We start from the raw sequence: 15,781 nt of genomic DNA on the forward strand, positions 1-15,781 counted from the left end.
GCTGTGTGCTTGTATTCACTTGGCAAGAGAAATTGTCTGAGCATTTCCTGAGTCTACTGAGTTCCAGGTATCTGTGGTATGACAGGGCTAAAACAAAAAGGTACAGCACTGTTCTCCCCTTTTTTTTTTTTTTTGTAGGAAGTTATTAGAGGGATGCATGCCTAGGTTTTAGAGGGCAGGTCACCTTGCTAAAAGTGCAAAATCTGTTATGATCCAAAAAGTACACACTACACATACTAAAAGCATAAAGTACACACTTAAACCACCACACCACAGGGGAACATGTTCCGCACGTTGATTTGGCTTGAGTTTTTACGCTACATTCCCTTCCTGCTTCAACCCTCCCATTTTATCTGGGCTTGGGACTGGCACTAACGTGGCCCTTGATGGCTGGGTGGGGCCGCACCTGGTGCCGGTGGGATTTGAACCCACGGCCTTTTGCATCCCAACCCTATTCTCTACCTATTGAGCCACTAGGCCCCTTTGTTTTATATATTTTAAAATGTTAAATCATAGGATTTGGCTTTTTTTATACCAATAAACATGTTTTAAGATGGGGCAGCAGTGGCTAAGCCATTTTATGCATCCAGCATAAAAACTGACAAATCAACAATCGGACAAATGATCCACTGTGTACAGCCCTGAACTCTCACAGGACAAAAAAAAGTTTTAAGATGTAAATGCTTTGCACTTATACAGCACTTTTCTACCTATTGGCACAAAGCACTTTACACTGCTTCTTATTCACCCATTCACACTCACAATTACACACACACTCATACACCGATGGGGGAGCTGCTATGCAGCTGGCCAACACTCACCAGGAGCAACTAAGTTGGGGTTCAGTGTCTTGCTCAAGGACACTTCAACATGTGACCAGAGGAGCCGGAGATTGAACCAACAACTGTGAGAATGGTGGACAACCGCTCTACCTTCCTGTGCCATGGTTGCCAGCAGATGTCACATCTATGATTAACCCACTACCTAAGCTTTATCAAAATGAAAGTTTTATGGCTAATCTTGCAAGTAGAGAGCTTCCCTCCTGAATCAAGTAATTTACCAATTGAGATTTAGACAAGAGGGATCTGATATTCAGTATTCCACTCCAGTAATGCAATGCAAAAAAATTTTTATTCTATAACTTATTGCACTGTTGACATGCTGGACATTTAAATGCACTATACCGTTTACATGCTGCTCTTTTTACACCCCTAGCACACTTGACTGTACTGTACTGTACTGTAAAATAGTATACAGTAGGTTTACGTCGGCACTGTCTTGGGTTTTGTGTCCTGTCCTGTGTTACTTGTGTTGTCTGTCTACACTGTCTGTCTGTACTGTTTTTTTATCTGCACTGTTTGCACTTCGTTGCACTCGATGCACTTTACTATAGCTTGTGTTGTTTGTAGCACCTTGGTTCTTGGAGTAATGCTATCTCGTTTCTACTGTGTACTGTGTACCACTGTGTATAGTAGAAATGACAATAAAAGCCACTTGACTTGACTTGACTTGACTTATGGTTTAGGAGTTAGGAGCGATTTGTGCTTGTGAGAATAAGAAGCTTCCTTCCAATCTGATCGCAAAACACACAACTGCCATATATGGCAATTCTTTTTTTTTTTTTTTTTTTTGTGGCTTTTAGAGATCAGATTAATATGCTAATGCCATAGAAAACATCCTGTACATCCTCAATAATATGCACAGTTTAAAATGCAAATGCTTTTTAGTTGAACTGTGAAGAACTTTTGTGCTTTAATAATAATAGAAAACAGTTGCGCCAAACCTCTTCCATTTGAGAATTACAAAGGCCAGTGTGCTCTTGGGAACAACAATTTGTTTTTGTAGCTTTCTCCAGATCTGTGCCTTGCAACAATCCTGTTTCTGAGCTCTGCAGGCAGTTCCTTTGACCTCATGGCTTTTGTTCTGATACAGTAGCAGTGGAAGCAGCTGTGTGAATGTAATAATTCAGTTTTTCTTTTTTCAGACATTTCAATAATTCAGTTTTTACTTTGTCATTATGGGGTACTGCAACAAGCTGCCTAAATGCATACAAGAAGGATATTTTGCGGCCCAGAGATCGCTGATGAGGTATTTATTAAGCATCGAGGAGTCTTAATAGTGTTGAACTAAGTCTGCAAAATCTCATGTCAGGTATAGGACTGATAGAAATTCTGATTACACTGTATACAGCACAGTGATTTGCATGATAAAGGGTCTGCACACTGCTTATTATTCACCCATTCTCACTCACACACCTATGGTGGAGCTGTTATGTAACTGGCCAACACTCACCGGGAGCAACTAAATTCAGATTCAGTGTCTTGCTTAAGGACACTTCACCATGTGACAGGAGGAGTCAAGAATTGAACCAACAGCTCTGGAACCAGATGACGACTGCTCTATCTCCTGAGCCACAGTTGCTCTATATATGAATAGAGCATAATGTAATTTCCAATTGAAGGACTGATGTAGGACTTCTTTAGCTTATTTACTGCTGCTTTTAATGATTCCTATGTTAAGGGAAACATGCTGAACCTCTCCTACTCACTCACTGGATGCTCCCATGTGTTTTCTCCAATACCAACAATTTGTAGAATTTGTTTTTGGGTTAAAGAAGACTGAGAATACATGTTAGAGTAGATAGGTAGCTCTCTGCCATTTTCATTTTGTAAAAGTAGCTCTCAGGGAAAAAAAGACCTACATGATGTTTCTTTTAGCAATCATCATTTCAGTTTATTGTGTCTTACTGAAACTCAACCCCCTCAAGTTATATTAATTATCATGTTCCTGAAAGCACAGCAATCATTCACTCAAGATTACCATTAAACTCTAAACCTAAATATAGTTAAAGCTTATTTGAGAGCCTTACTCTTAGCCTTTCATACCCAAACTGGAAAACTCAAAAACCACTTTTATTTGTCTTCGTGTACCATCCTCCAGTCATTTACTCAGAGTTTTTGACCGAATTTTCAGATTTTACTATATATATATATATATATATATATATATATATAGATAGATAGATAGATAGATAGATAGATAGATAGATAGATAGATAGATAGATAGATAGATAGATAGATAGATATAGATATAGATATAGATATATAGATATAGATATAGATATACATAGTAGCGCCCCACGGCTTATGGGAGCAACTGTGGGAGGCAGCGAAGTGCAAGCTAAGGCTAACTCTAACTGACTTAGCTGACTAGCTAATTGGCTAGCATGGGTGCTAGCAGGCTAATGTGAGAGCAACTTGTCTAAATAGCAGAAAGAAGGGAGAGCACTTGTGCCCCATCCACCGCACGACTCCAAGTGTCTCAAGCTGCTTTACAGGGAGCAATGATAGGACAATTATTGCCTTTTTACAGCTATCTCTCACAACAGAGATAGCTGATCTTTATTTTTGAACACACCAACAGTGGTGTGCTTTTGTCGGACCCCAGCATCCCCTTGAGATTCTCGAGCCAGCTGATGAACCACACTAAGGCGCTCCTTGAGACGCCTGAGATAATCCAGCGCTGGGCCCCCAACCAGGTACTGCTGCAGCGGCCCTCGTGAGCGCTGGGTGGGTCCTTTTCGCGCTGTGCAGTCGTCACAGCAGTGGACGTGAAGCTCGGCGTCCTGGCGGCAGCCTGGCCAGTAGAAACGCTGTCGCAGACCGCGCACCGTCTTGGAGTTCCCGAAAGGGCCAGCCTTGGCCGACCCATGGACCCATGGACCCACCGGAGTACCTCCGACAGAAGAGCACCGGGGACCAGGAGCTGCAGGCGGTCAACCCCCCCACCTGGCGCCCGCCACCGCCGGTAGAGGATACCATCACAGAGCTCCAGGCTGTCCCACTGCGAGTGAAGTATTTTGATCTCTGGCCCTTTTGCTGAAATGGCCGGCCATTCCGGTCATTGTCGAGTCTCCAGCCAGCTCCATACCTCAGCCAGCACCGGATCAGTCTCTTGGTGCTGCTGCAGCTGCTCTCTGCTGAATGGCTCCCCCTCCCCAGCGGTGACGCCTGGCTGTGCCGCAGCTGCTGATGGCCCCAGCTCTCGTTCTTCATGGCGACGACAGTAGCGGCACTCGTCTGAAAGACAGGGGCGTCGGGAGAGGGCGTCATTGCCATGCTGTCGCCCCGGTCGGTGCTGGATCTCGTAGTCGTATTCCTGGAGGATCTCCAGCCACCTTGCCACCTGGCCCTCGGGCTGCTTGAAGTTGAGCAGCCAAGTCAGAGAGACGTGTTCGGTGCTCAAGGTGAACCTGGTGCCAAGAAGATACGGTCTGAAGTGTCGTACAGCCAAGACCACCGCCAACAGTTCCCGCCTAGTGACACAGTAGTTGCGTTCAGCCCAACTCAGACTGCAGCTATAGTAGGCCACCACTCTTTCTCCTGTCTCTCCCCCTTGGGAGAGTGCCGCTCCGATTCCCATCCACAACGAACGGCTGCTGGGGGCCGGGGTATGCCAGGACAGGAGCCTCTGAGAGGGCTGTCTTCAACTGCCACCGAGCAGGCCTCCGACCACACTTTCACAAACCTCCTGTAGTAGGAAGCTAGGCCGAGGAAACTCCTCAGCTTACTCGTGGTGGTTGGCTGGGGCCACTCCTTAATTGCGGCCACCTTTGCCTGGTCCGTGGTCACCCCATGCTCGCTGACCACGTTCCCCAGGAACTGAGTCTCTCTGGCCAGCAAGTGGCATTTTGCTGGCATTTTGCCGTTCAAAGGTGGCAAGGGCATTGCACAGTCCAAAAGGCATTACCTTGAACTACCACAGTCCTTGCCCTATGGTAAAAGCAGTCTTTGGACGGGCCTCTGGTGCCAGCTCCACCTGCCAGTACCCGGTACGTAAGTCCAAGGAGCTGAACGAACAGGACCCAGCAACATAATCCAGGGCATCGTCGATGCGGGGCAGGGGGTATATAATCCATATATCCATATATAATCCAATCGCCTATAATCCACACAAGGGCGCCACTTTCCATTCTTTTTCCGCACCATAACCATTGGTGCAGCCCAGGGGCTGTCCGAGGGCTCGATGATGTCGTTGGCCACCATGCTTTCGATCAGTTCCTGGGCGGCTTGGCGTTTCACCAGCGGCAGTCTATGGGGCCGCAGGCGAATGGGGCGAATCGCCAGTGTCAATGTGATGCTGCACCAGACCCATCCTAGTGCAGTCCTCGTCCCTGGCAGCAAAAATGTCCATAAAGTCCTGCAGCAGCCTGCTCAGCTGCTCCCACTGTGCTGCATCAAGGTGTCCTCCGCTCCGCTGCTCTAGCTCTGCAACAGTGGCAGCAGTCTCACCAGAGGGAGGTACAGAGGCAGGAGGGGGCGGCTGTTCACGTGCTCTTGGCGTGGCTGTGCGGCTCCCACGGCGTCTCTGTTGCCTCTCCTGCCCGACCTGGGCTGGAGAGCGTTGGTCTCTGTGAGGCTGCTGGGGTGTGCCGGCCCTGGCTGTACGGCTCCCATGGCGTCTCTGTTGCCTCTCCTGCCCGACCTGGGCTGGAGAGGACCAGCAGTCCCTGGCAGAACCCCCCGCCACACTAAGCAGATGGTGGATCCCGTATCCACTAGTGCACTGCAGAGCCGCCCCGCGATGACACGCGCGAATCACCAGTCTTTCGCCACGCCCCCTGCTTGAGGTGCTCCAGCAGCATGCTTCTCTCTAGGACTGTGCGCTCTAATTCGCCTATGCTTCGCTCCATGACGAAGTTTACTAGACGGTGGAATCCCACTTCTGACACCAATGTAGCGCCCCACGGCTTATGGGAGCAACTGTGGGAGGCGGCGAGGCGGAAGCTAAGGCTAACCCTAACTAACTTAGCTGACTAGCTAATCGGCTAGCATGGGTACTAGCAGGCTAATGTGAGAGCAACTTGTCTAAATGGCAGAAAGAAGGGAGAGCACTTGTGCCCCATACACCGCACGACTCCAAGTGTCTCAAGCTGCTTTACAGGGAGCAATGATAGGACAATTATTGCCTTTTTACAGCTATCTCTCACAACAGAGATAGCTGAGCATTATTTTTGAACACACCAACAGTGGCCGCTCACCGTGAAGGCTACTCCTATACACAGCACTTTCCTTCATATACATATATATATATATATATATATATATATATATATATATATATATATATATATATATATATATATATATATATATATATATATATATATATATATATATGTATATATAGTAACACCCCGGCTAGTGGGTTAGTTTTGGGGCTGGCACAGTGAGCCCCGGGAATTATGGGTGTTATGGGTTATGTTAATAGTTCTATGTGTTTAAAGTACCTATAGAGACTGTGTCTGTTCCCCGACCTAAATTACATAAAGTAAATATGACAACAAGAGGAGTTAATCATGAAAACTTAATAAAAGTTAAGACTACTCCTCTTACAGAACAAAACCCCAAAACTATTAAATGTGGGTTATTAAATATCAGATCTCTCTGAGTTAGTAAATGACTTGATAAATGATCATCAATTCGATTCATTTTGTCTCACTGAAACTTGGTTGCAGCAGGAAGAATATGTCAGTTTAAATGAGTCATATTAATTATCATGTTCCTAGAAGCACAGGCCGAGGTGGAGGAGCAGCAGCATCTTTCATTCTAGCTTATCAATAATTCCTAGACCTAAACATAGTTATAACTCATTTGAGAGCCTTACTCTTAGCCTTTCACACCCAAACTGGAAAACTCAAAAACCACTATTATTTGTTATCATGTACCGTCCTCCAGTCCCTTATTCAGAGTTTTTGATTGAATTTTCTGATTTTCTATCTGATTTAGTGCTTAGTACAGATAAAGTCATTATAGTGGGTGACTTTAACATTCATGTAGATGCTGACAGTAACTGTCTTGAGCACTGCGTTTAATTCATTATTAGATTCAATTAGTTTTTCGCAAACTGTAAATAAACCCACTCACTGTTTTAGTCACACGTTAGACCTTGTCCTTACGTGTGGAATTGAAATGGATAATTTAACCATATTTCTTCACAACTCTCTTCTGTCTGACCATTTTTTACATTTAAATTTACAATAACGGACTATATAGCAGTTAGGGAAACATTCCACTATAGCAGATGCTTAAGTGAAAAAGCTGTCAACAAATTTAAAGAAATTATTCTTTCATCATTTGCTTCACCATATGTTAATACAATGGAAAGTAGCCACCTTAATGTTACTCCTGCACAAATAGATTATCTTGTTGATAATTCTGCAGCCTCACTACGTACAATACTCGATAGTGTTGCCCCTCTGAAAAAGAAGGCAGTAAACCAGCAGAGGCGATCTCCATGGTATAGTTCACAAACACGCAACTTAAAACAGGAAACACGAAAGTTAGAAAGGAAGTGGCGTTCCAGAAAGTTAGAAGAATCTCATTTAGCCTGGAAAAATAGTTTAAAAATGTACAAATATACCACAGGCCTATAAGGTAGCTGTAATTAAACCACTACTTAAAAAACCCTGTCTTGATCCAGGTGTTTTAGCCAATTACGGACCAATATCTAATCTCCCCTTTATTTCTAAAATAATTGAAAAAGTAGGCGCTAAATAATTATGTGATCACCTTCATAGGAATAATTTGTATGAAGACTTTCAGTCAGGATTTAGAGTTCATCATAGTACAGAAACAGCACTGGTAAAAGTCACCAACAATCTTTCATGGCCTCAGATACTGGACTCATCTCTATACTTGTTCTGTTAGATCTTAGTGCTGCATTTGATACCATTGATCATAACATTTTATCACAGAGACTGGAACATGAAATTGGAATTACAGGAACTGCACTAGGTTGGTTTAAATCTTATCTATCTGATAGATTTCAATTTGTTCATGTTAATGATGAATCCTCCATGCACACAAAGGTTAGCTATGGAGTTCAACAAAGCTCTGTGTTAGGACCAATACTTTTTACTTTATATATGTCTCCTCTAGGCAAATGTATTAGAAAATACTTCATAAATTTCGATTGCTATGCTGATGATACCCAGCTATATTTATCTATGGAACCACATGAAAATAATCAGTTAATAAAGCTTCAAGCCTACAAGACATGAAGGCCTGAATGTCCCACAATTTTTTACTTTTAAACTCAGACAAAACTGAAGTCATAGTATTTGGGCCCAAAAATCTCAGAGATATGATGTCCAACCATATTGTTACTCTAGATGGCATAAGTCTGGCCTCCAGTACTACTGCAAGGAACCCTGGAGTTATTTTCGATCAGGATCTGTCCTTTAACTCACATATAAAACAAATCTCTAGAACCTTCTTCCACCTACGGAACATTGACAAAATTAGAAGCATCCTCTCTCAAAGTGATGCCGAAAAACTGGTCCATGCATTTGTTACTTCTAGGTTGGACTACTGTAATTCCCTACTTTCAGGATGCCCCAGTATCTCCCTAAAGAGCCTGCAATTAATCCAAAATGCTGCAGCAAGAGTGCTGACTGGAACTAGCAAGAGAGATCATATTTCACCTTTACTAGCTTCTCTCCATTGGCTTCCCATTAAATGTAGAATAGAATTTAAAACCCTGCTTCTTACATATAAAGCTCTGAATGGTCAGGCTCCATCATATTTAGAAGACCTCATAGCACCATATCATCCCAGTAGACCACTTCGCTCTCAGAATTCAGGCCTACTTGTGGTTCCCAGAATTTCCAAAAGTAGAATGGGAGATAGAGCCTTTAGCTATCAAGCACCTCTCTTGAGGAAGCAGCTCCCAGTTCAGATTCAGGAAGCAGACACCCTCTCTACTTTTAAGTCTAGGCTTAAAACCTTCCTCTTAAATAAAGCATATAGTTAGTTATAGTTATGCTGCCATAGGCTTAGACTGCGGGGGGACCCACCCCCCGATGCACTGAGTTTTTTTCCTCCTCTTGACCATCTCTCCTCTCCTCTCACCCCAGAATTGTCACCACTGTATGTCATTAACTCTGTGTGTTCTCTCCCGTAGTTGTCTTTGTCCTCCTCTGTCCCCCTCTCTCTGTCCCTTTCTGCAGGTGTCCCCCGGCTTCGAAGCTGTGTGTCTTCCAGTGTGCAGCTACTGGTCCTAACAACCTGCCCGATGTTTTGTTGTTGCTTTTTGTTGCTCTGTTCTTTTCTCTCTCCCTTTTCCACTCACCCCAACCTGTCGAGGCAGATGGCCGTCCACCCTGAGCCTGGTTCTGCTGGAGGTTTCTTCCGTTAAAGGGAGTTTTTCCTCTCCACTGTTGCCTATGGCTTGCTCCAGGGGGAATTGTTGGGTTCTCTTTATACATCTTTATAATCTTGACTTTATTCTGTAAAGTGCCCTGAGATGACTTTGTTGTGAATTGGCGCTATATAAATAAATAAAGTTGAATTGAATTAAAGTGTTTAATGTGCATGATTTATGTTATTAGTGTTATTAGGTGTGTTTAGACATTCTGGTTTTGTTATACATGATGTGTGTGTTGGCCGGCACCATGAGGGAAAGAGGAGGAGTAGCCATCACGGTGACCGTGCACTGTTGGTGTGTTCAAAATAAAGCTCAGCTATTTCTGTTGCTAGAGGTAGCTGTAAAAAAGGCAATAGCTGTCCTATCATTGTGTCCTGTTAAACAGCTTGAGGCATTTGGAGTCTTGCAGTGTATGGGGCACAGGTGCTCTCCCTTCTGCCTGTCATTTTGGACAAGTTTGCTCTCGCATCAGCCTGCTAGCACCCATACTAGTCAGTTAGGGTTAGCCTTAGCTTCGGCTTTGGCACCTCCCACAGTTAGCTCCCATTAGCTGTGGGGCGCTACAATATATATATATATATATATATATACACACACACGTATATATACAGGTATATATGTATGTATATGTGTATATATATATATATATATGTCTCCTTTAGACAACATCATTTAAAAAACACAACTTTTACATTTCCATTGCTATGCTGATGACACCCAGCTATCTATGGAACCAGATAAAAAAATCAAACATAAGCTAGATATAAAGGCCTGGATGTACTACAGTTTCCTACTTTTAAACTCGACACTGAAGTAATCAGTATTTGGGCTTAAAAATTTTAGAAAAACGCTGTCCAATAATATTGTTACTCTCGGCATAACTCTGGCCCCAGTACTACAGAAAGGAACCTTGGAGTTATTTTTGATGAGGATTTGCCCGTTACCTTAAAAAAACATATAAAACAAATCTCTAGAACAGCCTTCTTCCACCTACGGAACATTGCCAAAATTAGAACATCCTGTCACAAAGTGATGCCAAAAAACTATGCGTTACTTTTAGGTGTGACTACTGTAATTCCCTACTTTCGGCATAACCCTGTAACAACCTAAAAAAGCCTACAATTAATCCATAAGGCTGCAGAAAGAGTGCTGACTGGAATTAACAAGAGAGATCATATTTCACCTTCACTAGCTTCTCTCCGTTGGCTTTTCATAAAATTAAGAATAGAATTTAAAACCCTGCTTCTAACATATAAAGCTGCATCATATCTAAATGATCTCATAATACCATATCATTCCATTAGACCACTTCAATCTCAGAATGCAGGCCTACTTGTGTTTCCCAAAATTTCCAATGGTAGAATGGGAGGCAGAGCCTTGAGCTATCAAGCACCTCTCCTCTAAAGTTATTTATCCTATTTATCCTGCTAGAGGCTTAAAGACTGCTGGGAGAACCACCCCCCGATGCATGGAGCTCCTTTCCTCCTATCATCCCTCTCTCCTGTCCTCTCACTCCACATTTATCTGTCACCACTGTATGACAATAACTTTGTGTCGTCTTTCTCCCGTACTTGTCTTTTTCCTTTTATGTCTCACTTTCTCTGTCCCTTTCCTCAGTTGTCCACGGCTTTGGAGCTGTGTGTTTTTCAGTGTCAACAACTTTCTTGCAATGTCAGCAACCCAAACTGGGAAATGGAACAGGTATGACATAGGGAAAACAACAATGATTATATCTTTCTACATCTCATGCCACCAAGTTGCAAAATGGTGCGCAGGAATATCACCCTATACTGTGTCTTCAGACTTTGTTCTATGTACTTTTGGCATCAGTTGATCCATAAGTATGATTAGATAGAAAATCCACTATACGGTATCTCACTTGGGGTGACTGTGGCGCAGGAAGGTAGAGCGGTTATCCACTAATCTCGCAGTTGTTGGTTCTAAACAAATCAGATACCATAATTATTGCTGTAGATTTTTCTAATATTGAAAACCTTTTTCTTTTTAATTACTTTTTATAGATTTATATTGGCAAAGAGTCATGATAAGGATGTTTACAAGGAGAAATTAAGTTGACGACATCATTACTGATAATCATTGTATTCACCAGTTGTTTAGTTAAATAATGTAACGTAATGATTTTGTGTTTTGTGCATTGACTTTATCTATAAAGTCTGAAAAATACATTAGCTAGATTGAATGACGAGTTAAAACCTACTAGTCCTACTAAACAACACAGTAGTGGTTTTGTATGTTACTTCTTGACTAAAAATGTGTATTAGGGAACATGTTAGGTTGACCCATAGTGGCAGTGCACTCCGTTGCAGCAGCTCAGGACTAGGCCTCTGTTTGACCATCTGACGCAATTTTGTTGTACACCTTGAATGTATAATGACAAATATAGCACTTTAACTTTACCTTACCTTAACCTTGAATCCCTTCCTTTGTTTTCTTTCTCTGCTTTCCATCACCCCAACTAATCAAGGCAGATTTCTGCCCACCCTGAGTCTAGTACTGTAGTTGCCTCCCTACTTTCCTCCCTGCTATCGCCTAGTGCTTGTTCAGGAGGATTTGTTGGGTGTTCTCAAATCTCAGCCTGATCTCATTTTCCAGGCGTCAGACGCAGCCACTTTGTCCACTCCTTTGGTGTTACATGCTGACACTATAGGTACCCCATATGTAATAGATGCACAGGGCTATCAGTCAAATATAATGGAAAGCCTGGTGCTTTTATAATTAACACCTAAGGCACCTCAGACATAATATATAAATACACAGTCCGCACAGCAAGGTGATTGAGGTGGTTAGTGTAGTTGGACAGTACAAGACACATGACTTGACTCCATATGTCACAAGGACATGTGACATAAGGAGTCAAGAACTGAACCAACAGCACTTGAAGTGGTGGATGACTGCTCTATCCCCTTATAGAGTTGCTCCATATATGAATTGAGCATAATGTGATGTCAAATTGAAGGACTGACGTAGGACTTCTTTAGCTTATTTGGTAAGGGAAGTATGCCAAACCTCACCAACTCACTGGAGTCTCCCATTTGTTTTCTCTGTGCATGTGTTTACTGTAATCAGTGGTATTAGGTAAATTCACACAGACAGTTCTTGGAAGGAAGAATAATTTAATTGAGTTCAATCACAGACCTCCCAGATAACAAATGAAAAAAGCTGGCAGCATGTGGGAGTCTAATGACTCTGTTTTCATTTGAACTCCTGACAGAGCTGCTCAACCTGTCTGACAATAATGCATCTGTCTGTGTAATGTGAGCTCTTGTCAGCTTTACTGTTTTTATACTTTCTGCTCACAGTAGATCAGATTTCACTCTCCACTGGTATAGCAGTTTTGGTCTCTGTTGCTGAGATGTGTGTAAAGTGTAGACTACATGTTTGGTTATTAAAAGAAAGTGATAGTTCATGATGGAGTGCATGGTAAAATACAAATATACATTCATAAGCGGATACATCCATCTGTGAGCTGTAAATAGTGGAAGCACCAAGTAAAATAGAAGTGCAGTTCCACCTAACATATACCTTCACTGGGAGACTTATTTAAACAGAATTGTCTGTACACAGCCAACACAAAGTCAGTGTAATTTCTTAGATCTACCTACAACTTCCCCTTTTGTAAAAGCTGACATCTCCTCCGTCACTCTGATTTCAGAGTTAGTTTCTGCCCCTTCCTTCTTTGTAAATGTTTTTCTTAAAGCTGAACTGACTGGAAATCCCCACTACGTCACTAAGGCAAAAGCTTATAGGGCCTCTGCTCAGCTGCTTGTTTCATTAGAGAAAAGACAAACCCTGACAACATCTCATATCTACAGAAGTAAGGAACTATTAGCACATTTATCAGCACAGACTTGGACTAGTGAACATCATGGTGGACCACCTAACATTTGCTGAAGAGAACCGGGAGCGGATCCAGGCAGTTGAGAACTCATTTGGGCCATCTGGGAAGCCCTTGTATCAGCCCAGTCGAGTTCTGATTGGAGAGGGCCGTCTCATGAAGCAGAGCCGTCGGGGGCCACAGCCAAGAGTGTTCTTCCTTTTCAATGATATGTTGGTCTATGGAAGCATAATTCTGAATGGCCGCTGGTATAAAAACCAACAGATCATCCCTCTAGGTAAGTTCCAAAACTTCTGTTTATTCAAAACTCTTGATGCAAGTAGACAATACCTTCCTGAGAAGTAAGATTGTATTAATTGTATAATTTTAGGGTTTTGAAATGCTTTGACGGTTAAAAACCTTAGTCAGTAACCTTAGAAAATGCTGATTAAAGGTGGAACTGGCTAAGGTGTATATTTATACCCTTAAACAACAGTAAAGAGCTAAAAGTCCCCTCCAGTGGTAGATACAGTTGCATTAAACATTTTGAAAGATCTTTCAAAATAGTTTTAGACCTGGCTAACTCAACTGAAATACATGTAAACATACCAAAGTTTCATACCATTGTTACTGTTATATTAACTACAACCATTCATCATTTCAGAGGACATCCAGCTTGAAGACTTGGAGGATGGTATCAAAATGAGGAACCAGTGGCTGATCCGCACACCACGCAAATCCTTCTATGTGGCAGCTGCCTCATGTGAGGAGAAGCGAGCCTGGATTGAACATATGGAGGAATGCCAGTCCAGACTTCTGCAAAACAGCGGCCGCAGACCCTCGTCAGCCTTTGCCGTTACTTGGATCCCTGATCAGGCCTCCGCCATCTGTATGCGCTGCTCTAAGAAATTCACAGTGACCCAACGGCGACACCACTGCAGAAAATGCGGCTTTGTGGTATGTGGTGGATGCTCCAAGAACCGAGCTGTTATTGGACACATTCATCCCACTAAGAAGTTGAGGGTATGCACTATTTGTCACTCAGGTCTTTTGACAAAGGCCCAAGGTACGACTCGAGAAAGGGGGGACAGCACTGGGAAGATGTGCTCAGATGAAGATGAAGGGGAAGAGTACAGTGAAGTAGAGGTCGAGGAGCAGATAGAGGACCATGACCCAAGCAGGTGGATGGACTCGTGTTCAACGTATATCTATCTCAAACCAGAGCATTTAAAGCCTCAAACATAAGCACATCACGACTGCTGCAGTGCTGCACTTTGTGTTTTTCTTTAATATGGACTCGGAGTAACAGGACATTTGAATACATCTATGTGCAATAGAACAAAGTTAAAATGAATTCTCACTCAAGCCATGACAACAGAATCAAGTCAAAAACGTTTGTACATAGTGTATTAATAAATGTAAATAACCTTTCATTGCTGCTTTTATCCTTTAGTTATTTCTGGAAACACTAATGCTGTGAAGTCACTTTATTTTCTCTGTTGTTGAATTGCGTTAGTGGCTCAGTTGGTAAAGTGGCTGTCCACTGTCCATAGGGTCGAGGGTCGATGTATTTACACGATATTACTAGGATTTCAACTGGAAAACAGTAACTGCTGAAACTAGATTAGCTGATTGTTTTACAAGAGAGGAAATGTCTCTTTTGTTGGAACTACAGAACCATTCCGTCCACTTTGGTTATTTAAATGTAATACTGAATGATGCTTCTTTACCTCTAAATCTAAGTTATCAAAGATAGATCTTAGATAACTTAGATTTACACACGGCAGAGAAGAAGTACCATATGTAGAAGCATTTCTACATAGTAGATTGTTATAAATGTGAACATGTGCAAATATATTAATATTCAATAAAGATTTGATGTCTTATGTTGCTGTGTATAGCATATTGTTTTTGCTATTTATATTGAAAACCTATTTATTATGGATGAGTTAAGTTCAATGCAATCTAATTTTGTTGGTTCTGCACTGGTGCTGCAGGTTGTTACGTTTATGTTGCCACTCGAAATTCTGTAAATTTAGTTTTGAGTTTTCTTCACTGTGCGTGTTGTTCCTTTGTGTGTGCATTAACAAAGGCTTCATAACTGACAGAGGAAATAGGTGGTGATTTGCATCAGAATGCTGTGAGGTTATTACCAATAAACAACAGTCCTACCAAATTAAACAAATCTTGATTACTGAATAGGTATTACTCATCAACCTTGAATTGTCCTTGAAATAAAAAAAAATCCCTATTCTCTTATAACATTACACATCTTTTACCCTTCTTTCAGCTACCACTTCTGTATTTTGTCCACTCCCATAGAAGCCAGTGTTCCACACCTTGTGAAAGTATTATTTAACTGTATTTACTGCAGGTGGGAAAAGCTGTGGCAGTGAGCCATGGCAAAAACCTGTTTAACCTCCTTTCAGAGAAGGAGGCTACACAAAAATAGAAACCTTGTTTCTGGAAGAAGACAATTTGCAGGTGTAACCAGAACAGAGTGATTATGTAATAGTGCTTTCCGCAATTCACATTCAGTCAATTTTCTTTGTTCATTCATTCGTTTATTAATATTAAAAAATAAAGTGTAAGAGATAAAAAACTTTTATGGGATTACTGCACTCTGCCAAATTTAAACCATAAATGGAGAATGCCAATTATGTAAGTACATAATTGTTATTACCTCCCAGTTCCACCTTTGCAATTTGACTTTACTGCATAAACTTTTGTGTCAGCCC

At 42.1% G+C, this 15,781-nt stretch overlaps 1 protein-coding gene across 1 annotated transcript; it reads left to right on the forward strand.

The window, feature by feature from the left end:
• Nucleotides 1-12,947: 12,947 nt before the first annotated feature.
• On the forward strand, nt 12,948-14,929 carry plekhf1 (pleckstrin homology domain containing, family F (with FYVE domain) member 1). The gene is made up of 2 exons (XM_067495561.1): nt 12,948-13,341; nt 13,708-14,929. Exons 1-2 carry the CDS (start codon nt 13,095-13,097, stop codon nt 14,286-14,288), a joined length of 828 nt encoding a protein of 275 aa, XP_067351662.1. The 5' UTR covers nt 12,948-13,094; the 3' UTR covers nt 14,289-14,929.
• The last annotated feature ends 852 nt before the right edge of the window (nt 14,930-15,781 follow it).

Source organism: Channa argus, chromosome 2 (genome assembly GCF_033026475.1).
Source record: "Channa argus isolate prfri chromosome 2, Channa argus male v1.0, whole genome shotgun sequence".
Taxonomy (NCBI): Eukaryota; Metazoa; Chordata; class Actinopteri; order Anabantiformes; family Channidae; genus Channa; species Channa argus.